General features: G+C 43.7%; 1 protein-coding gene across 5 annotated transcripts in view; it reads left to right on the top strand.

Moving 5' to 3' along the window:
- LOC147423077 (BRCA1-A complex subunit BRE-like protein) overlaps positions 1-24,114 on the top strand; it is a 59,750-nt gene that overhangs the window by 31,742 nt on the left and 3,894 nt on the right. For 2 of the 5 annotated variants that reach the window (XR_015186611.1, XR_015186614.1), the window contains 2 exons: positions 13,084-13,809; positions 19,756-19,809. Coding sequence is in view for 1 of the 5 variants with exons in the window: in XM_086501753.1 (XP_086357879.1) it covers positions 19,756-19,809 (54 nt within the window). In the remaining 4 variants the exon portion in view is untranslated. The remainder of the gene's footprint in view (positions 1-13,083; positions 13,810-19,755; positions 19,810-24,114) is intronic. The other 3 variants (XR_015186612.1, XR_015186613.1, XM_086501753.1) reach the window with 3 other exon arrangements.

Below are 24,114 nucleotides of genomic sequence, written 5' to 3'. Positions count from 1 at the left end.
CTGATCCTTTGGTCTTCTGGCTTCTACTGGCGCCCCCTGAGCCACATATATAGGCGCAAAAAGCTGGATCGAGCAGCCCTTATTCAGCCTCCACGATTTGGAATATGAAAAGTCAATTTATTAATAAATTGACTACAAGGGTTGGTTCACATGTAGTTTGCAAAAAAGGGTTCGTGCGGTAAAAATGCTTATGCTGGGTATTGGGTAATGATGCTAGTGATCATGGGTTGTGCAATTAGAGGGTATGGAGCTACTCTTTAAGTGCCTGGACATGCACGTCTTGCGTATAGGCTCACAAAAGGTGCCATAACACTTCCTAAGCTACCTAAACCCTAGAAGTAGGTACAACTTGTGTGCATGCACATAGGGTTAGATGTGCATGTGAGAGTGATGATGGCTGATGATAAATGATTGAATGAGATGATTGGATACTGTGGTGAGCGCATCAAGAGTTCCCGAGGGACGAGATGGCCACACAGGGATCTAAGTGCATGAAGATTGTTGAACCGATGAGATCACTAGACTGAATGATTGAAACATTGTGTTCATTATGAACTAAGTGTGTGATTTGAGAACCAGAATTCCTGAAAGTGAATCTGATTTTTGTGCTTACTCACGTGATTGTGAGTGCAAGATTGAAAGATGAAATGACTGCATCATTTCGGTCTTGAGAATCTATGGATATGATCGGAATAAGAATTAGTTAATCCGACATCACTAAGGTCTGGCGTGGATCTAGATGTGATTGCTAAACACATTGCCAGGAATCATGGTCCTAGATTTGGATGGATTTTTATGTGATATGATCTGAATGTGGGGTGAATGTTCAGTGACTATCGTCTTTGTGCAAATGATGGATTTGTGTCGTCTAGTGCGTCGGTACTTAGAGTCAGTGTCTATTGAACTGGTTTATGGCTTATGTTTGATTTTGCATGCGTAATCAAGGCCGATTACAATTCTTTCAAGAATGGGGTATGTCACAAACTGATGACGTGGCAGCCTCACGTTGGAAGGCTTGTGTGGCAAAGCAATACGAAATCTCCGCAAATTGGGTTGACATGTTGACGTGACAGCAATACGGAAATCTCGTGTTTTGTGCTAGCTGTGCCACCTGGTAGGCTGTACGGATTTCCGCGTTTCACTCTGGGTGCTTTTGGGACCTGAAGCTTTTGAGTGCAGCTTTTCATGTAATTGCTTTTCAGTTTGAGGCCATGGGTCTATAAATATGTACCCAGGGCCACTCTCCCCCTCAGACTTGTTGACGAGCAGTTGAGCAGAGAGGACCCTCGGTCTTTGTACTTTGCTCAAACATTAATATAAAAATAAATACGGAAAGGGGTGCTAGATTTTGGGGCCAATACCTCTGGGCATGAAACTACGCCGGGCCATGTCGACTCTATTTTAAATTGTGATAAAGTTTGTGAAGTGTTTTAAGTGATTATCTTGTGTCTCGTGCCAGATTTTTGACTTGGGGTGTCCAAGTCTGTAACAGATTCTAGTGCCGATCGCCCCAAGCATCTCGTGGCTGCTTGGCTGACTCCGAGGGGTGAAACTTTGGGCCAACGGTTGTTGCACACTAGCCATGCAATGTCCGGGCATTTATGATTTCAAAAAGAGGGTCCCAAAAATTAAATAAATAATCAAGGGAAAGAAACCAGCAAATATAGATAGTGATTGTCACAACATCGTGATAGCTGCCTCTCTTAGGGTTGAGGCCCCTCGATTGGGATCTACAAAGTTAGCTAGGGGTAGGTCTGTGAAACCCTAACCCGTCAGGTCTTCAGTGGCTTGACACTTCAACAGTTTGTGACACCAACAGAAAAGAACAGACTACTTCAAAACAATTGCACTGAAAAAGAGAGACTTCACACTAGACGCAGAGTGGCGTAGTTCCACCCCTAGTGCGCAGTGGCCCCAAACTGTGGCGCCCCTTTCAATATTTCTTTATATTGCTTCAACGAGGTACAACACTTGTAGCTCTGCTCTGCATCTCCTGCAAGTAGAATGCCAGAGAGTTAGCCCTTAGTACATATATAGAGGCCCTTGGCCATCCAAACGTAGTTACATGAAAAGCAGGTGGTTCTAAAATCATCTGGTTCAAAAACTCCCGCCATTCCATGTCATCAATAGCCAAAGTAAATCGCGGATTTCCATATAGCTTGCCACGTCATCAGTCCTTACACAATTTTGGGTAAGGGTTTAGGCCCCTTGGTCTGAATCTGCAGGTTGGCTAGGGTTAGGCTCAAGGAGTCGTAACCCTCTGGGTCTACAGTGGCTTGACACGTCAACAATTTGTGACATTCCCCCTCTTGAAAGAAGAGTAGTTGTCCGTGATTATATTTGCAAAACAACTCAAGTCAGATAAAAAATATCTGAGTGTCATTTTGAGGGTCAATCCGGGGGTCATTTAGTTTTCTCATTTCATATCGGAGCTCTTGATATTCTAGCGTAGCAAAATTAGCCATCACACCCAGATCGCATTGATTTTTAGAGGGGTGTCTCGATGCACGAAAGTTATATACCTAGGCAATCTCATTCAATCAAGAAATTTCATAGAAGCTAAGGTACGAGACGGGACGTCTTTTACGGGGCGTTAATACGCGTACTAGACGTATTTTTCAAAGATCAAAATAAATACATCAATTTTTTCAAATATATATATATATTTTACAAGTATTATATTATATGGGTCCACACAAAGGTATATAATTTATTGAAGTCAAATGTTGCATATAATTAAATGGAAAGTTGACATCTATAAACCCTAAACTCTAAGGCAAGCCAACTTTTATTAAAGTCTATAAACTGCCCACATTTTTTAACAAAGCAATGTACTGAACATTTTAAAATGTCCCGTTTTGTACTCTTATTTAAAAAACGCGTTTTTTAGTTGCTATGTCAGGAATATTCAGTGGTTGACACATCACAATGCAACACAGACGATTACAGATGCATGTTACAAAACATAGAAACATACTGTCACGTGACACATCCAACCCTATGTGTCCGTGGACAAGCTACACCATAACAGGGTTTTCGTCAGTCCAGTCAGTCTAGATTAGAAGTGATCTGGCACTTTTGTGAGTCTATTTGTAGACCGTGCATGCCTAGTCACTTAGCATAGATGCATATCCTTTGGTTGCACACAGCATGATCATCAATATTCCCATCAGAATCCATTAGAATCAATTAGGGGAATTTTCCAGTGATTTTAGCCTATTTTCCCTATTTTTGACATTTTTCACTTATTAATTTAAGTGACTTTCCAACAAAAGTAGGTAGGGCAATTTGGGTAAGAAAATATATGAGCAAACCAAAGCTAGCACTCTTTGGTAGATGAGCAAGGAACACAACAGGTGTAACAAACTTGGACACTCCAAGTCAAGAATCAACCGCGACAGCACCAAATAACCACTTCAAAACAATTCACAGATCACAATAGATTTGCACTGGCCCGGCGGAGTTCCGTGCCTAGAGATATTGGCCCCAAAGACTGGCGCCCCTTTCGGTATTTCTTTTTGTATTAATCAATCATCAAAGTACAAGAGAGCGGTTAGGGTTTCACTCTCAGACTCTGCGTCCAGATGCTCTGAGAAGTGAGGCCCTCACCACTAATTTAAAGGTTACAAGGGATGCCCAAAAGCAGAGCCCCAAAAGCTTTTAAAATCAAAAGCATCAGTTCTCTCTCTCTCTTAGAGAGTCTTTTCTCTTTTTTTTTAATAAAAAAAAAGCAAAAGCAAAATTCGCGTCGCTCATCATTTTCCAATTTTTTTTTTTTTAAAAATTTAATAATCCGCCTCCGCGATTTCCGGAATTTAGGGTTTTTGGCAAAAATTAGGGTTTGCAGGAATTTTAGGGTTTCTGGCAGAAATTAGGGTTTCTGCTGTCCGCCACGTCATCACTTTGTGACATACCCCCCTCTTGAAAGCATTGTAATCGACCGCGATTACGCCTGCAAAACCGACAAAAGCCATAAACCGTCTTAGCAGACACTGACTGTTAGTACCTACGTACTAGGAACACACATCTAGCACATGTACAAAATCGACAGTCACATCACACGACATCACAGGACATCACCAGACATCACAGGACATCACATGACATTCAACATTCATTCGGATCTTAGACCATGATTTATCGGCAATGTAGCTAGCAATCACATCTAGGTCCAATCGGGACCTCATCGATGTCCGATTGACTAACCCCTATTGCAACCATGTCTATTCGAGATCAATCAGACCAAAATGCTGCAGTCATTTCGTCTATCAGTTCCTGTACTCACAAGAAGTCAAGAACAAATCAGTATCATAATCAGGAATTCCATTTCATAAAGTCATCCAGCAGAATACTGTCAGCTCTCAGTATCCCTGAAGCTCAAAGAGACATCAGTGACTTTAGTATCAAAATCGAGGCATCTGTTGACAAAGGAGTGGAGCGACTCCCCTCTTGTGCATCCCACTGCACCAGATCTTCGGCCAAGCTGAGTTTCTGGGTTCCGTTTGGAGTAGACTATGCTAAACCAAAACATCGAGGTAAAGTTTCACAATCCGAGGAGTATCTGCTAGGTCCTCCTCCTCCATCCACTTCGCATCAAATGCAGGAAAGTTCTTGAACTTAACCAAGAACCGCCTTCGGACTTTACCTTTCTTCGTATCATTATGTGCCAAAATCTGTTCAGGAACAAGGATCTCCTCGTTTTCTTCCACTTCGGGTTGCTCATCAGGCTCCCCATCATCAGGCACATCACCCTTAACAGGGTTCAAGAGACTCACATGCAATGCATTATGAATCCTCCAAGTATCTGGCAGGTCCAATCGGAAGGAGACATCATTTATCTTGTCAGTAATCTGGAAAGGTCCGTAGTATCACATACTAAGCTTTGGAAAAAGCCTCTCCTTTCCCCTTTTTTTTTCTTAGGCGTGCCTTCTCAAAAGTAAGAGCACCCAATCATCCTCCTTCAGTTTCCAGTCGCGACGATGGCGATCCGCTGCCTTTTTCTGTCGTTCTTGAGACTTCTGTAAAGTCTCGTGAACCTTGGCAAAAAGCCGTATCCAAATCTCGCGAATATTCATCTGCTTCAAATTTCTAATCTTTCGTGCTCAGGAAGGATGGAACCTTCGCAGCAGTTTCAACAATCTCTCATGGCGTCTTCCCCGTCGAAGAGTGTATCGTGTTATTGTAGGCAAATTCCACCAAAAGTAAGTTCTTTTCCCATTGAGTCTTCTGATGCGAGATACAAGACTTCAATAAATCTAAAATCACTGAATTGGCAATCTCAAATTGCCCGTCAGTCTGCAAGTGGAACGATGACGAGAACTGCAACCGCGTCCCAATGTTCTCCCAAATTGCCTTCCAAAACAAACTCATAAATCTGGGGTCTCTGTCGGAGACAATCGTCTCAGGCGTGCCATGTAATCGGAAAATCATCGTGATCATTCTGTATTCTCGGGAGATAAAAAAAAATGAAATCCATTTCAATATTTTCCCAGGGGCCGGTGGGTGGGTATGGGTAAAGGCTGTAACAATCCCTGTGCCTTATGCCTGTCAAACTTGACCTTCTAGCATACCAAGCAACTGCGCACAAACTCTTCCACATCCTTCTTCAGTCTCCGCCAAAAGAAATCTCTCTCTACCCCTTTCATGGTGGTAGCAATGCTGCGGTGACCCGTAAAAGGTGGACAGTGGCAATCAGTCATAACCTTTTCCCTCAACGGCTGTGTAACGCACAACATAGTCTTTTTGATCAAGTAGCCTTCCCGAAGGGAGTATCCAACTACTGTCTCCCCATCCCGTATCCGTGTGAAAATATCTGCAAAATCTGTATCTGTGGCACACTGATCGACCATATCCTCGAAGCTCCTATGATGTATCGCGGAAATAGCCAGCACCAACGGTTTCCGAGACAAAGCATCTGCCACCACATTCTTCTGTCCCTGCACATGGACAATCTGGAAGTGAAACTGTGACAAGATGTTCGCCCACCGCATCTGCTTTTCCGAAAGCTGCTTCTGTGACAAGAAGTAGCGCAAACTCTGATGGTCTGTAAAGACAATAAAATCCGCTCCGAGTAGGTAATGCCGCCACTGAGTAAGAGCATGGATAACCGCCAAAAGCTCTTTCTCATAAATCTGTGCTGTCATCTCCGGCCTAGAGAACAAACGGCTCTCGTAAGCTATGACATGGCCTTCTTGCATCAAGACCGCACCCAGACTACGACCACAAGCATCACAATATACTTCGAATGACTTCTGCAAGTCCGGCAAAGTCAAAATAGGTCCCGTAGTCAATTTCTCTTTCAATGTCTGAAAGGCAGTCACCTCTGTGGGTCCCCACGAAAAAGGTACTCCTTTCTGTGTCAAGATATGCAAAGGGGAAGCAACCTCTGCAAACTTTCGTATGAACCGCCTGTAGTATGAACATAGTCCCAAGAAGCTTCTAACTTCATGGACATTCCTCAAATCGGGCCAATCACGGATAGTCTCTATCTTGGCCGGGTCCATTTGCACTCCTGTTGTGTTGCTGACACAATGTGTCCCAAAAAGTGTATCCATGGTAGGAAAAAATTCACTTTTCTTTGCATTAATCACTAGCGTGTGATCTCGTAATGCCTAAAAGACTTGAAGCAGATGATCTCTGTGTTCTGCCTCATTCTTCGAGAAAACAATGATGTCGTCAAAGAAAGTGCCAACAAATAGCCTGTACTCTCGAAAAATCCTGTCCATCATCCGGTTAAATGTCGCAGGAGCATTGGTTAAGCCAAAAGGCATCACCAAAAACTCAAATAACCCAAAAGTCGTCCGAAAAGCTGTCTTGTAGACATCTCCTGGCGCTATCCTGATCTGATGATATCCACTCTTCAAGTCAATCCTGCTAAAGCACGAGGATCCCTGTAACCTGTCGAGTATATCATCGATCCTAGGAATCGGAAATCTGTTCTTGATGGTGATTTCGTTGAGAGTGCTATAATCGATGCACATTCTCCAAGATCTGTCTTTCTTCAAAATCAACAACACTGGAGAGCAATACGGTGAAGTACTAAGCTGGACAAGACCCTTTTCCAAGAGGTCTTTCACTGAGTTCATAATCTTTTCATTCTGTACTCGGCTCACACAATAAGGTGGCCGATTCGGTGGTGTGCTTCCAGATATCAGATCAATGGTATGATCTTCAGGCCCTCTCAAAAGCAATCGGCATGAGCGTGGAGAAAAAAATCTTGGCGTTCTTTTCTTCAGGTCAAAACATATTCAACTTTTATCCATGGTTCAGTTCTCCCAAAAGAATGAGTAAGAAAACTGAAGTTCATCAAGTACAATCTCTAAGCCCTTCATTTATCAAAGTCGCTTTCTCGGCCCGGTAGTCAACCACGGCGTAGTTCTTGTGGTACCAAGGGATCCCGAGTAGAACGTCACTCACGTGCCCTGAACACCCCTGTCATTGCAAACGAAGTTTGCCAATGCTCGGTGTAATGGCAACATCCCATCCGGGTGCCAGTCGAACTACCTCCGCCAGTGGCGTCAGTCTGTCGGGCGCAGTTCCAAATCGAGCCGCCAATTCCAAGTGAAAAGAAGTTGGCCTTGGCTCCTTCAAAAGAGCTTCTTGATCCTTCACTTTGCCCCAAAAAAAAACGGCAAAGTTTGTACTTTCATTCATTTGATTCGGTGCAAGTCCCACGCCATGTGGTACCAGTTCTGCTTTTCTATCTGCCTTTTCTGCCACATTCCTCAGCTGCTCTCGAACTCTCAGACCTGTCGTCGTCTTTATCATTCTGTTCTTTCTGTGCCTTATCAGGGCACTTTGCGGAAATATGTCCATGTTCCCCGCATCCAAAGCACTTCCCCTCTCTGATGAAGCGAGCTCTCTCCTCAGGAGTAAGCTTGGGTCGTGCATCCGTTTTTTTCTCTGGGTTGCTCTTTTTCATTCTACTTTCATTCCCAGAAGTCTGTTTGGCTCGTTGTGTCATGGCCTCATCTGTGGGGTAGGTCAGACTGCCAGAGTGAATGGCAAAGCCCCGCTTCGCATGACTCATCAACTCCTGAATAGAAGCTGACTTCTGTTCCAAGCAGTGATCTCGGATCTCTGTAGGTAGACCCAAGGTAAACCGCTCAATTTGTTCTCTGAACGAGATCTTCTTGAATGAAGAGGCGGGTAGAAAAGAGCTCCAGAATCTTTCACAATAAGAATTCACTGTATCGCTCTTGGTCATCCGGAGATGGTTCCAAGCAGCTCGTATATCTCGCTCAAACTCTTGAGTCAACCAAGAAGAAATAAAAAGCCTCTTGAATTTCAGCCATGTAACTGGCACAGTCTTGCTTAATAGAAGCGTGGACCACCAAGTACGAGCATTCCCCTCAGAGTAAGAGGCAGCTCTCCGAATCTTGGAGTGCTCTGAATAGCGTCCTCCCGCGAAAGCGATGTCAAACTGCTGTATAAGAGACAAAGCCTTCGAAGCATCTGAGTATCCTGAAAAGTATCAAACTTGATCGAGTGGCCACCTTCCTTAAACTCTCGGACTTTCTTGCTGTTATCTTCGAGAAAGTCATACTGGTTGGCTTTGTAAAAATTCTTCTTGTTCGCATAAAACTTTCCGTCATCGGAATCTGAGCTGTCTGTAGACGAGTCCTCAGTAGAACTGTCAGTCTCTGGGCGAGATGTAGCCTTCTTTGCCTTTTTCTTGCCCGTTCCGAAGCTTTGTGTCTTGCTTCGCTTTTTGCTTTTTTTTCTGTCTTCTTCGCTCTAATCCGAGGAGCTAGAAGAACTGTCAGAAGAAGAAGAAGAAGAACTGGGTACTCCTTCAAATCGAACACGCTTCTTCCGTTTCTTTGCTTTGTCGAATGTCGACTGACGACCCAAATATCCCGGGAAGTCAGTACCTTTGTTCTGCTTTTTTGCCGTGCTTTTTGCCTTTCTTTTGCACGTCGAAAAGCTGAGCAATCCGTGCGTCAACCACGTTCTCCAGTTCCTTCTCCGTATATTTCTTGGAGGTAGAAGGTTTCTTGAGAGCGGGTTTCGGGAGTGGTGTTGTGGTTCTCTGCCACTCCATCTGTACCTCTTTCAAAGAGGTCTGGTTCATATATTTTACCATCTTCGGGTCCTTGGCAAAATTGAGCATCATCTTTGTTGCATCGCCAATCAATTGACGACGCTCCATCTCTGTTTGCTCCGCCTGAGTAGGCCGAGGCGGGCCATACTCTCTGTCTGAATCTTCGTTGTGATCCCAGCCCGCATCTCCAGATGCAGAGGGAGTCGACTGATCATTGCCTGAAGCCATAGGTGCCGCGGAAAAAAAATTCGGGGATCGGATTTCCCGTAGAAGAGAAATCGGCCGTGCTCTGATACCACTGTAACAAACTTGGACACTCCAAGTCAAGAATCAACCGCGACAGCACCAAATAACCACTTCAAAACAATTCACAGATCACAATAGATTTGCACTGGCCCGGCGGAGTTCCGTGCCTAGAGATATTGGCCCCAAAGACTGGCGCCCCTTTCGGTATTTCTTTTTGTATTAATCAATCATCAAAGTACAAGAGAGCGGTTAGGGTTTCACTCTCAGACTCTGCGTCCAGATGCTCTGAGAAGTGAGGCCCTCACCACTAATTTAAAGGTTACAAGGGATGCCCAAAAGCAGAGCCCCAAAAGCTTTTAAAATCAAAAGCATCAGTTCTCTCTCTCTCTTAGAGAGTCTTTTCTCTTTTTTTTTAATAAAAAAAAAGCAAAAGCAAAATTCGCGTCGCTCATCATTTTCCAATTTTTTTTTTTTTTAAAATTTAATAATCCGCCTCCGCGATTTCCGGAATTTAGGGTTTTTGGCAAAAATTAGGGTTTGCAGGAATTTTAGGGTTTCTGGCAGAAATTAGGGTTTCTGCTGTCCGCCACGTCATCACTTTGTGACAACAGGCTCTAGGCAGCAGGTACTCCCCTCTCTCAGCAAGACATCTCCAAGCTTCCCTTGGCGATCCCATCATCTCCTACAGCCTAGCGTATTTGCTTATGGCCAACATCTCCTACACCTTGGCGTTTTCAACAAGCATCTCATCGCCAGCATCCCCTACACCTAGTGTTTTCAAGATCGCCCTCAAAGCTGCAATCAACTTGCGTTTTCAGCTTTGGTTGGACCGCAACAGCACCAAGCCTCTAGCGTTTTCATCTATCACCATCAAGGCTGCAGATAATCAGCGTTTTCAGCCTTCAGTTACAGCAGACAAAGCAGCGTTTTCAGCCTCAAGCACCACAGCAAATTCAGCCATAAACACAAGCAGATTCGACCATTTTCAGCCTCCCAAAAACGCAGCCAGATCAGCGTTTTCAGCAGCCCCGAATCAGCCCCAGATTTTCAGCAATAGCATGTTTGTGGACAGCAGTTAGAAAGTTGCAGATTTCAGCCCTTAGGTCATCGTCGTCGTCCCCGTCGTCGTCACCGACATAGTCCTAAGTTGCATCAGTTTCCATGCATCATCATTGTACAACTTTGTGCAATCAATAGTAGACCACTCTCGCCGACAAGAGTGGGGCATTCGGAGGAGGGTTTTACAACATCTCTGGTGTCGTATCTCTCTTCTCTCTTTCTCTTAGTCTCATACACTTGCACGCACAATATCCACTCACTTTGTTCGTGATCACAACACTCTCCATAAAGAACGGAAGGCTCTCCCTTCCATAAGAACTAAAAGGAACCTTGAGCAAGTATGGATCACTCAGCTTGAGAAAATACAACATTCATTCTGCTGCACCTTACATTGGTATCAGAGCTTTGGTAGTGTTCTATATCACTCAAGGAAAGAACCACAAGAATCACAAGAATTTTTTTTGCTTGTTGCGGTCGCACGAACCCAAGTTCGCTTGGGCGTTTTGATTCCTAATCGTGTTTTTGAAGAGTGACAGGAATCCCAGGAAAGAAGGGCTTGTCCAGCCTTCCCTTGTGTCTCTTTTCACTCATTGAGAGCGGACCGTGCACTTAGCGGCCAACCAATCGACATGAGGTGGGAAAAAGCAACCTTGGTGTGAGCGCAAGGCCGCCAAGGGGTGCGCCCGCGGAAAGGAGTAGAACTCGGCCCTCGGGTGAAGAGAAGATCCTTCTCAAACATGGTTTGCAAGCGAAAGAAAACCTCAAGAATCTCAAGAACCTCAAGACCCTCAAGAACCCAAGTTCGTCGTGGACTTAAGACCAAAGATCAAAGTGCATGGTCGTCACCTGAAGCGGAATGGATACTTCGCATAATATAGGTCATGAGCATGAGAGAGGCGACGAAGAATTTTCCCCACGAGGAGATTTTTTCGACCCTCCCCCTTTGCCATCTACGCCACCAAGTGTACCTAACCCTATGGAGGCAATGGTCAAGCATATGTTGGACAAACAAGAAGCAAATCGCCTTGCTTTAGAACGCGAGCACGACGAACGCAAAGAAAGAAAACAACAAAGAAAGGCGGAAGCGACAGCACGAAGCGTGGCCTTGGAGACAGAGCGTGCCGCCCAAAGCGTGGCCTTGGAGATAGAGCGTGAGGCTCAAAGAGAACTACACACTCAAGAATTGATTCGACAAGTACTTGCCTCGAAGTCCGACCTACCCAAAGATCGTGGGAGTTCATCAAGTGGTGCAAGCCACGATGCGGATTTCAACCATCCAGTCACAGAGAAGTTGACTTTCAGTAAGTATGATGGTAAGATGGATGCTACGGTTATTCATTCTTGGTTGCATCAATTTAATGCTTATTTTGCAACAACTAAGAAGACAGGAAATAGCAAAGTTTTGACGGCAGCTATGTACCTTGCCGGTGATGCCATCAATTGGTACCACGCATGGCAAGAGGCACAGCTAGCCGCCCACCTAGAGGAAGCCGACGAATTCACGTCCCTTTTCTTCGATTGGGATGATTTCCAAGACAAGCTCAAGGCGCGATTTATGCCACCTCAATACCTCGCACGATTGAAGGACGATTGGCGTGCTCTCAAGCAAAATGGTATGCCGGTTATGTCTTTCTCTAATCGTGTTTTGCAGCTCGGCACTCAATTACGCAAATCAGATTTGGAGCGCAAGAAGGCATTTCTTTACGGAGTGGACGAGTATATCAAGTATGATGTTGAGGAATCGATCTCAACAAAGCGGTAGCAATTTCTCTCGCACACGAGATGAAGCACAACAAAGGAAAGCCTAAGGAAAACAAGACTTCTCAAGGAACCCTGCCGAATTCTAAGAACACACAGAATGGTAAGAATGGTAATTCTTCTAGCCCTTCTTCCTCTAATTCCTCGGAAAAGAACTCTAACAATGAATCTAAGGTAAAGCTAAAGCACCTGCAAAACCTAAGCTAACCCCATATGAAAAAGCTGCACAAGGAATTGTAGGAGGATACATCACGGCTGAAGAACAAGTGATTTATGCTAAAGAAGGTACATGTTTTCAATGTCACGTCAAGGGTCACATTAAGAAAGCCTGTCCTAAGACAGCAGTTCCACCTAAAGAACAAAAGGCACCCACAACAACCACAAGCACTATCACAAACCAACTTGCATCTTCTCCCGACTCTGACACACATATTGATGAGTCCCTCATGAAGTGTTATGGTTATGTAAAAGGTCAACTTTTTATCATATTGTTTGATCCAAGCAGTATGCATGATGTGATTACTCCCCCTCTTGTTGAGAGAGCCCGCCTAGAGGTTAGTCAGAAATCTCCTCTCGAGGTTTCTGGCTTCGCTCCTGGTATGGCCTCTCTCATCACGAAGGAGTGCCTTGATGTGATGTTTACCATTCAACAAGCTTCTTTCAATAGGAAATTTCTTGTGTCTCCTCTTTCAGGATGTGATATGATTTTGGGCATAAGATGGTTTCGTGAACTCAACCCTCTCATTGATTGGGAGGCTAACACTCTCACTTTACATGCCAAAACTGATTCCCCCCTCATCATTCGTGCTGAGGAGGGCTTGCATTCTTTGCCTCTCATCTCTCATGTGCAGGTAAAGCGTGAATTACGACGAGGAGCACAAGCGGCATTCATTTATGGTGCTCCAGTTTCCCAGAGCATTCAGGCTCCAGCTAAGTATTCAGAGTTGTTTACGAAGTTTAAACATCCCTTTTTGCAGGATGATCTTCCACCTCGTCTCCGACCCGAGCGACCGGAGGACCATCACATCGAGCTTATGGAGGGAGCACAGCCTGTCAGTAAAGCTCCCTATCGATTGAACAAGACACAGGAGGAAGAGTTAGAGCGACAACTCACGGAGTTGGTGGCTAGAGGATTCATACGTCCTAGTGTAAGTCCTTTTGCTGCTCTTATTTTGTTTGTTCGCAAGAAGGATGGTTCGTCTCGTTTGTGTGTTGATTACAGGGCATTAAACAAGATGACCGTCAAGAACAAGTTTCCGATGCCTCGCATTGAGTATATCCTCGATAAGCTCAATGGGGCAAAGGTTTTCAGCAAGGTCGATCTCAAAAGTGGATACCATCAGGTACGGGTATTCAAAGGCGACATTGTCAAGACTGCCTTTCGCACCGAGCGAGGGCAATGGGAGTATATTGTTATGCCTTTTGGATTGACAGGTGCTGTGGGTACATTCAATCGTCTCATGGTAGGTTGTTTCGGCGATATGGTAAGTGTATGCGTGTTCATCTTTTTAGATGATATTCTCATTTTTTCTGCATCGTGGGAACAACATGAAAGAGATGCTTAAAGGGTACTTACTGGTTTGGATGAGTGTCAGTTGTACATTGCAGCTAAGAAGTCTGAATTTTTTCTTACTGAAGTCACTTATCTGGGTTATATCATTTCTGCAGAAGACGTCAAACTAGATCCCGCGAAGGTGGAACAGGTTCGTAATTGAGATTTGCCCAAAACTGCATATGATGTACATTCTTTTCTTGGTTTATGTCAAGCATATAGTTTGCACATAGAGAATTTTGCACGCATTGTTGCACCTATGACTGATGTTTTGAAAGGGGTAAAGACTCGCCGTCAGCGCGTAGATTTGCCCGAGGCAGCCATTGAGGCTTTCGCAGCTCTCAAGGTGGTGGTGACAGAAGCACCGTGTCTTATCCTTGTCTCTTGGGATGATCCCTTTGAGGTATGGAGGGATGTGAGCAATGTTGCCATAGGCGCTGTGCTTCAGCAGCATGGTCGTCCTGTAGCTTTCCTTAGCCGGAAGCTCAATAGTGCGGAAAAGAATTATTCAGTTTGTGATAAAGAACTTTTGTCTGTCATTCACTCTCTTAAGCATTGGAAGCATTTTCTTTATGGTCGAGAGTTTACAGTGCGTACAGATCATCAAGCCCTCAAGTGGCTCTAGTCTATGCCTAGTGCACATTGGAGTGATCGCCAAGCACGGTGGTCACAATTTTTGAGCAATTTGGAGGTTTGATTGAGTATGTGCCTTGAAAAGCTAACCCTGTTTGCTGCCTATTCCCGATGGACCTTTTCAGGATATTTCTATGGATTTTGTGACTAACCTACCACCAAGTTTGCATTCAAGGAACACTCAGTGTTTAACAATTGTTGATCGTTTCAGCAAATTTTGCATGTTGATTCCTTGTAAAGCCACAGTTACTGCACAAGATGTAGCACGATTGTTCATTAAGCATTGGTACCCCCTTTGTGGTTTGCCAAAGTCCGTTGTTTCAGATAGGGATGTTAAGTTCACGTCCAATTTTTGGCGCGCACTCTTTGAAAATTTTGACACTAAGTTGAATTTTTCATCAGCTTTTCATTCACAGTCAGATGGTCAAACCGAAATTTACAATCAGTTTGCTTTTGATGTTTTAAAGTCTTATGTGCATGATCAGTAGTCTCGGTGGGAGCTCTATCTTCCATTGGTACAAGCTATTTTGAATGACTCTTTTTCTTCTGCTATTGGTCGAACTCCGTATGAGGCAGCTTCTGGCCGTCCGTTCCAGTCACTTTTGACTCGCTCGGTTAGTCAAATGCCTGATGCCAATGCTGAAAGTCAGTCATTGGATGAGATTTCTGAGAGTGTGAAGCTTCGGCTAAGCAAGGCTTGGGAATCTTATTCACGGCAGGCTAATAAGCATCGTCAGGATGTTTCGATCAAGGAAGGAGATTGGGTGTATTTAAGAATTATGAAGCAACGTCTTAAGCAAGTTGGAAAGAAGTGTCCAAAGTTGTCTTTTTGTATGTATGGTCCATTTCCAGTCATTAAAAAGATAAATGAGGTTTCAATGAAATTGCAGTTGCCTAACTCATGGTCAATGCACAACGTTTTCCATGTTTCTTGGTTGAAAGTGTTTCAGGGAAGAAGAACCGGAGATCATCGATGAAGCTGAAGTCATGGAGCCGGAGCAAGTGTTGTTGCATCGGTTTCGCCATGGTTCGAAGAAGCAAGTGCGACAATATTTTTTGAAGTTTAAAGATCGAGGAACCCAGAAAGCGGTGTGGGTAGACGAAGAGTTCTTCAAGGATTATCCAGAGTTGTTTGCAGACTACAAGGAAGCCATGCAGCTCGGTACCAATACCTCACTTTAAAAAGGAGGAGATGTCACGTGACACATCCAACCCTATGTGTTCGTGGACAAGCTACACCATAACAGGGTTTCCGTTAGTCCAGTCAGTTTAGATTAGAAGTGATCTGGCACTTTTGTGAGTCTATTTGTAGACCATGCATGCCCAGTCACTTAGCATAGATGCATATCCTCCGGTTGCACACAGCATGATCATCAATATTTCCATCAGAATCCATTAGAATCAGTTAGGGGAATTTTCCAACGATTTTAGCCTATTTTTCCTATTTTTGACATTTTTCACTTATTAATTTAAGTGACTTTCCAACAAAGTAGTTAGGGAAATTTGGGTAAGAAATATATAAGCAAACCAAAGCTAGCACTTTTTGGCAGATGAGTAAGGAGCACAACAGGCCCCAGGCAGCAGGTACTCCCCTCTCTCAGCAAGACATCTCCAAGTTTCCCTTGGCGATCCCATCATCTCCTACAGCCTAGCGTTTTTGCTTATCGCCAACATCTCCTACACCTTGGCGTTTTCAACAAGCATCTCATCACCAGCATCCCCTACACCTAGCGTTTTCAAGATCGCCCTCAAAGCTGCAATCAACTCGCGTTTTCAGCTTTGGTTGGACCCCAACAGCACCAAGCCTCTAGCGTTTTCATCTATCACCATCAAGGCTGCAGATAATCAGCGTTTTCAGCCTTCATTTGCAGCAGACAAAGCAGCGTTTTCAGCCTCAAGCACCGCAGCAAATTCAGCCATAAACACAAGCAGATTCGACCATTTTCAGCCTCCCAAAAACGCAGCCAGATCAGCGTTTTCAGCAGCCCCGAATCAGCCCCAGATTTTCAGCAATAGCGTGTTTGTGGACAGCAGTTAGAAAGTTGCAGATTTCAGCCCTTAGGTCATCGTCGTCGTCCCCGTCGTCGTCACCGACATAGTCCTAAGTTGCATCAGTTTCCATGCATCATCATTGTACAACTTTGTGCAATCAATAGTAGACCACTCTCGCCGACAAGAGTGGGGCATTCGGAGGAGGGTTTTACAACATCTCTGGTGTCGTATCTCTCTTCTCTCTTTCTCTTAGTCTCATACACTTGCACGCACAATATCCACTCACTTTGTTCGTGATCACAACACTCTCCATAAAGAACGGAAGGCTCTCCCTTCCATAAGAACTAAAAAGAACCTTGAGCAAGTATGGATCACTCATCTTGAGAAAATACAACATTCATTCCGCTGCACCTTACACATACAGTCGCCGATGAACACTCCTCTTGCAAATAACCAAGAAGGTTTGGCCATAAGATATTCAATGACTCCCTCGTCACTCCTCCCACAAATAACCTAAAAAGGTCTGTGCCATGAGATATAGAGGCCTTTTACAACCAAATGCTCCCCAGATGGCAGCATGTGAGAGGCTAGCAAATGTGGATGAAGATATCCTCGTGCACCTATGCAACTTCATCCTTTATTCTTGAAGTTGAGGAAATATTGCCTTGCTTGCTTCCATGTTTCGTGCAAAGACTCCCGTCAGATTCCATCACTTAAGCTTCATGAATGATTGCAGGTTGCTTCTTGTCCGGAACTCTCCTTAGGGAATCTTCTTGAAACAATTTCAACCACAAAACATGAAATACATTATGCATTGTCCAAGAAGAGGGCAATTGTAGTTGCATGGAAACATTGTTTACATTGTTGATGATCAGAAATTGAAACATACATAGAAAAAGAGAGTTAAGGACGTTTTTGACCAACTTGTTTGAGACGTTGCTTCATGATTCTCAAGCACACCCAATCAACTTCCTTGAATGAGACATGTTATTGATTTTTGTTAGTGTGTTTGCAATAAGACTCTTGAGCCATGCTAAGCCTAAACTTAGCGCTCTCAAGAAGCTAAGCATCACATTGGCTAAGCTGGTTAGCATCATGCAATTTAGAAACAGACCTTGTCAACAATGATTGAAAAGGACGACCAATGCAGCCTCATAAGAAGTGCAGCCATTTAATATAGCTTGAACTAGTGGCATATATCGTAGAATAGTTACCATTTAGACTGTTAATCAAGAACATACGCTTTGAGAACATGAAAAGCTAATTGATTATTATTTTGAGTTTGACCATAAAAATGTGTTGAAATACACTCGAATAGTTGTGTGCCAAAATATTCAAACAGTACACGAAAAAGACGTGATGTGAACTTTGTATCATGATCAGACAATCGATTTAGGCAGACCACAAATAGGATACCAATGCTTAACGAAGAGTCTAGCAACATTTTGTGCGGTTATACTAGACTTGCAAGGGATAAGCATACAAAACTTACTAAAGCGATAAAGAATAGGCAGACATTGTGTGTTCCTTACGGATGGAGGAGGTAAATTGATAGAGATGTTCCAATAGGTTCTTAAGGATCGGCAAAGGCATTGGGAACCCTACTACTTGCCATGAGAAACCTTAACTTTTTGATAAATTTTACACTTTGTTACATGATTATACATGTCCTTTTGCATCTCAGGCAAAAAGAAATACCGCTCAACCTTCTCTAGTGTAGCATTAACGTCATGATGTCCACCTGTGCAATGTAACAAGAACCGTTATGTGTGTCCCGTTGTTTCATCATTTTGAGGCGTTTCGTTTTGTTTCGTTTTGAAAATGCCAAGACGAAACGTAATACGAATTGCATATATATATATAAGAAACCTAAGATTTAGGAGTCTAGTTGGTGGATACCTCCAATATAAATGGTTATACAAGTGGTAAACTATGTTGCGCATTATACACTATATGGTAATTTTAAATTTTGACAATAAGACCCCTTTTTCTTTCAACTTGAGAAACACGTTTTGTCCTCTTGTTTCAAAATGTTTCGAGCTTTTCATTTCATTTTGAAGGGATGAAACGGGTTTTCACGTGATTATGCCTATGAGTGCGTCATGTGCATCATGTAAAATGGGTGCTCTATGAGATTTTAACATGCATAGTCGATCCCGAAAGAAAAGTCACGTATGGCATAGTTGCATGGACCTTGCGTAGACATTGCTTGCAATTGATGCTTTCAGATTCAAAATCCATGTACTATTTTTCATGTCCTTCAAGAAAGAGAGAAGAGCTACACTCTACAGAGAATTTGACCCTTCCTATTCAATGCATCTGCAATAGGGTTAGTACGACCAAGCACTTATTCCTTCATTCCACCAAATTGTTTAAAGAATTGAGACCATTTTGCTTACCTATCACTCAAGAGTGTACGAGGCATGGATTGAAGCCCTTGGGTTTTCCCGTCTAGATCTTGTGAGTGAGGGCTTCTTTGTGGCTGTGCTCGGCCTTGTAAGGGTTTTCCACATCCTAGGAACGTGGGGACGATTTTCAAGATTTTTTCTGGCTGGCCACTTCTAGGACTTTTAGGTGCCGGATTTCCATTTATTCCCCATTTCATGGATCATGGGCTTTTGGGATGTGGGTCCAACATTTTCGTTGAGCATGAGGTCATCTCATGGGTTTTCCCGTCGAGATCTTGGATGTGCCTGGCCTTGTAAGGGTTTTCCAGATTCTAGGCACGTGGAGGTGGATTTTCCAAATTCTGTCCAGCTGTAACGAGCACAGGCACCACAGGCCAACCAGAAAAGAACAGACTGAACAACTTTAAGCACTTCAAATAACACTGAACTAAAAGAGATGCACGACACACGAGACGAGGAGTGGCGGAGTTCCACACCGAGAGAGCACTAGCTCCAAACATTGGTGTCCCTTTCAATATTTCTCTATATTGCTTGAACTCAGTACAATGCCGATACTCGCGCTCTGTGTCACAAACTGCTGACGTGTCAAGCCACTGAAGAACAGAGCCAACGTGTAGGTCCTGACCGAGAGACCGAAACCCTAAGGAGAAGCAATAGAAGAAACAGAATCAGCAGAAGAAGTTTTACCAACTTGCAAAGTCCTGCCGAGTGGCCTATTTTCAAAGAGGAGTTCCCGCCAACTTATGCGACCCCGTCTGATGGGGCTGAAGTGACCTTATGAGATTGAATAAAGCAGGAGATGACTCCCAAAATCTCAACATTACATACAGATATGCATGATTTTAACATTACATACATATATGCATTCATGCATATACACTACCCCCCCCCCCCCCCCCCCCCCCCCCCCCCCCCCCGCCATATATGGTGCATCGTAAAGGCATTTCACAGAGAACTCTTCTTGGTGAAAGTCCAGGGTAGCTAGTAACCACGTAGGTTTTCTTATGTTGATAAGAAATTCTTCACAGCTGTAGGCCAACATGATTTTTTGCTTGCTGCCACAGGTCTATGGAAGGAAGGTCTCGGTAATCGCTTCCTCCGGATTTTTTGTATTTCTGGTAAGTTTTCTGAATCTGTCTTTAGGCTTTTCAACTTGTATTTATGGTTTTCATAAAATATTGTCATGTCATGCTATTACTGTGCTTGCCAGTTCTGTTAATGCATGACCAAGAAATAAGAAATGAATGAAAGAGTGACTGACCTAAAACTCTTTGATTTATAAACATTCGAGACACACAAAACAGCGATGATGAAGGTTGGATACAATGACAATTCTGTAGTATTGACATGGAAAAAGTTGGGCAACCAGAAACAAATTTAGCATCCATATCGTTTTACTGCCCTTACAGAAAGGAGAGAGCTCTGGTATTCGTCTTAGCACAGGATACTGAAAAAACCAAGAGATTTGAAGAGGAGAGGGCAAATTCTGCAAGGAAGTCAGGCAGGCTGTTTACTGTGGCATAGTATTTCGACCAAATGTCTACAGACAAACTTGGAGCACTTGAGCTAAATTGGTTCAGCTAAGCATGAAACCATCTGTGTGGGTGCACACATATGTGTGCACACACACATATATGTATGTGTATATATATGACGTCTGTGTGCATTTGTGTGTATATACATATATATGTATGCTCATAGCCGAGATACGGAGTCGTGGAGTTCCACCCAGAGGACATTGGCCCCAAAGACTAAAGACTGGTGCCCCTTTCGTGTATTTCTTTATATTGCTTCAACAAGGTACAACTTTGTGGGACTCTCCTGTGCTTCTCCACATGGTAGAATGCTAGAGTGAGAGTCCTGCATACATATTTAAAGGCACTCGGCCCATCTAAAAGCAAATACATGAAAAACGGGGAGTCTGAAAGCACATGTGTCCAAAAGCAAGTGCCCTTGTGGCTGTCTGTCCAACGCTGCCACGTCATCCTGTTTTTTGCAAATCGCGGGCTGTCAAAACAGCTGCCACGTCAGCATCTTTACGCAATTTAATCTTGTGTGTGTGTGTATGTGTTGCTTTATTTTAATTTTTAGACCCCATTGGCCCAGGTTTTGTAAGTTGTTGGGGATTAGGATTTGTTTTTAGGTAAAAATCTGAACCCATTTAATTTTTAGGCCACTCAACTGATGTTCTATAAGTTGGTAAACCTTATGTTTTCACCTCTTCTGCTAGGGTTTAGGCCCCTCAGTCGAGATATGCAAAACTCAATCAAGTTAGTTTAAAACCCGAGGGTCTCTCAGATGTTCCTGGTACCACACAGATGATTACAGAGGCAAGTGCAGTACTTGTAAAACAAGAAAAGATTTGATCATGGCATAGAGGATTTTGGCTCTGACAAAGAGATTGGCATGGACCAAAGGCTGTGTGACTGGCCAAAGGAACGCAGTGATCAAATGCGTCTATGGCCTCGACGCAGAAACCCATAACCCATCACACAGAAACTGCTGATGGGTCAACTAGTGCGTTAGGACTTTTTGATCCTAACCCTGGCCAACCTGCAGATCCCGATTGAGGGGCCTAAACCCTAACAAAAGATGTCTCAAACAACTTACTGAAGCCGACCGAGGGGTGTAAAGGCGAAAGGGCCGATCAACTTGCAGATTAGTAGCCAAGGGGCCTTAAACCCTAAAAACACCCCCAACACACAATTTTTGTAGCAAATGATGACGTGGTTGGATAGTACGGACAAGTCTGCGATTCGCGGAACCAGTTGATGGCGTGGAGTTGATGGCGTGGGGATATAGTACGAACAACCACAAGGGCAAGGAGTGGAATCCTCATGGCTTTGGTTATGAGCAGAAGCTCCATAGCATAGTAGTATATGGATACTAGTCGATGTTCCTGAAATAGTCTTCAATAATCTTGTTAGATGACCTCCGTAATCTTAGAATTAGCTTTCAACTTCTTCTACAAAGTTGTAGAGCTTGAAAAGAGCTAAATTTTGATAAAAGACTTTGGCAAGTCAACCTCGGATGAGCGACTTATGCCCGATGTAGTGAAGACTACTTTTTCTCCCTAGTAACTTTGAATTTCTAGGAGGAGGTGGAAGAGTCCAAAATATGAGAGTATGAATGTGGGGATGTGGGGTCTATTGGGTTCGTGCTACCTTGTGGAATCGTGCTACCTTTTATGCTAATCAGCATCGACAACCTCATGACCTTTAGGAGGTGATTTTGATGTACCTAAAGGGATTGGTCACTACTCAAAATATGAGAATATGAATGTGGGGATGTGTCAAACAACCTTTAAGGGAAAAGGCCTTGACAGAGTGCCACTGTCCACCGTTTACGGGTCACCGTGGCAGCGATACCACCTTGAAGGGGGTGGAGCGTTATTTCTTTTGTCCGAGACTCAAGAAGGATGTGGACGACTTTGTTCGCAATTGTTTAGTATGCCAAAAGGTCAAGTTTGACAGGCATAAGGCACAAGGATTACTACAACCTTTACCCATTCCCACCCGCCCCTGGGAAAGTATTGCAATGGATTTCATCTTTGATCTCCCAAAGACCCGGAGTGGGAACGATGGCATTTGGACTGTCATTGACAGATTTAGCAAGCAAGCTCACTTCATTCCAGTGAAGAAAACAGTCAAGCCGGACTATTTAGTGAGACTATTCATTACAGATATATTTCGGTTACATGGCATGCCTGAGACAAAAGTCTCCAACAAAGATCCCCGATTCACGAGTTTGTTTTGGAGGGCTATTTGGGAGAACATTGGCACACGATTGCAGTTCTCGTCATCTTTCCGTCCGCAGACAGATGAGCAATCCGAGATCACAAATTTAGTTGTTTTGGGTTTTTTGAAGTCTTACTTCTCTTACCAGAAGACTCAATGGGAAAAATATTTGCCTTTGGTGGAATTTTCCTACAATAACATGGTTGACTCTTCGGCAGGGAAAGCGCCTTTTGTGATAATTGAAGGTGCTTAGAAGGTTCCTCTCTTTCTCAGCACCAAAGACAAGATTTTTGAAGCCGACCAATACACGAGGGACTTGGACACTGCTTTTGCCAAGGTCCGCGACGCTCTAGAGAAGTCTCAAGTACGACACAAGAAGGCAGCAGATCAACATCGACGCGACTTGAAATTAAAGGAAGACGATTGGCATTTTGAAAAGGTACGCCTAAGGAAACTAAAGGGAAAGGAGCGGCTTTTTCCAAAGCTTAGCATGAGGTATTATGGCCCTTTCCAGACTAAAGAAAAGATAAATGACATCTCCTTTCAATTCAAGCTTCCAGATACCTGGAAGATTCACAATGCATTCCATGTGAGTCTCTTGAAACCTTTTAAAGGTGAGGTGCCAATTGATGGGGAGCCAGATGAGCAACTCAAAGTGGAAGAGAGCGAGGAGATACTCGTTCCTGAACAGATTATGGCACACAAGGAAAGAAAGTGAAAGGTAAAGTGATTCGGCGGTTCTTAGTTAAATTCAAGAACTATACGACATTGAATGCGAAGTGGATGGAGGAGGACCTAGCAGATACTCTTCAGATTTTGGAACTTTACCTTGAAGTACTCGGTTTAGTTGCGTCTACTCTGAGAGATTCCACAGATCAGTAGGGTTGAATATGGTGCAGAGGGATTGCACAAGAGGGGAGTCACTCCGCTCCTTTGTCATAGATTACCTCGATTGAATAGAGTCACTGATATCCCTTTGGATTTCAAGGATACTGCTGTGCTGACAGTATTCTGTTGTATGACTTTGTGAAATGGAATTCCCGAAATTGAACATAAATGATTTGTACTCTCTCATGTGACTTGTTTGAGTGCAAGAACTGAAAGATGAAATGACTACAACATTTCGGTCTTAAAAATCTCTATAGACATGATCGCAATAAGGATTAGTTAATCCGACATCAGTGAGGTCCGGGAGGGATCTAGATGCGATTGCTAAAAATGTTGTTGGCAAAATTTTCTTTTGGGAATACAATGCTTTTGAGTTTAACTGCTTTTGGGCTCTGCTTTTGGCATCCTTTGTAAGAATAAAAAGAGCCTTAGGGGCCTCACTTTTTAGAGCATTCGGACGCAGAGTATATGAGAGCGGAGGTCCCCTACGGGAGTTGTACTTTGCTCAAAGATTAATACAAAAAGAAATACCGAAAGGGGTGCCAGTCTCTGGGGCCAATCTCTCTTGGCACGGAATTACGTCGAGCCGTGTCGAATCAATTAAATTGTGAAGTGTGTTAATTGAATCTCTCTCGTGTCGCGACAGAATTTAGACTTGGGGTGTCCAAGTTTGTTACACACAGACAATAAATAAAGTTGGACACACACACACAACGTAAAAACCTGATGACGTGGTTGTTGTACGGAACTCCCCCAAAACGCGCTGACATGCTGACGTGACAGATTGTATGGAGAATC

Source organism: Adiantum capillus-veneris, chromosome 26 (genome assembly GCF_014529385.1).
Source record: "Adiantum capillus-veneris isolate H3 chromosome 26, ASM1452938v2, whole genome shotgun sequence".
Lineage (NCBI taxonomy): Eukaryota > Viridiplantae > Streptophyta > Polypodiopsida > Polypodiales > Pteridaceae > Adiantum > Adiantum capillus-veneris.
The sequence above is the reverse complement of the archived record's forward strand: the minus strand, read 5'-3'. Positions and strand labels throughout refer to the sequence as shown.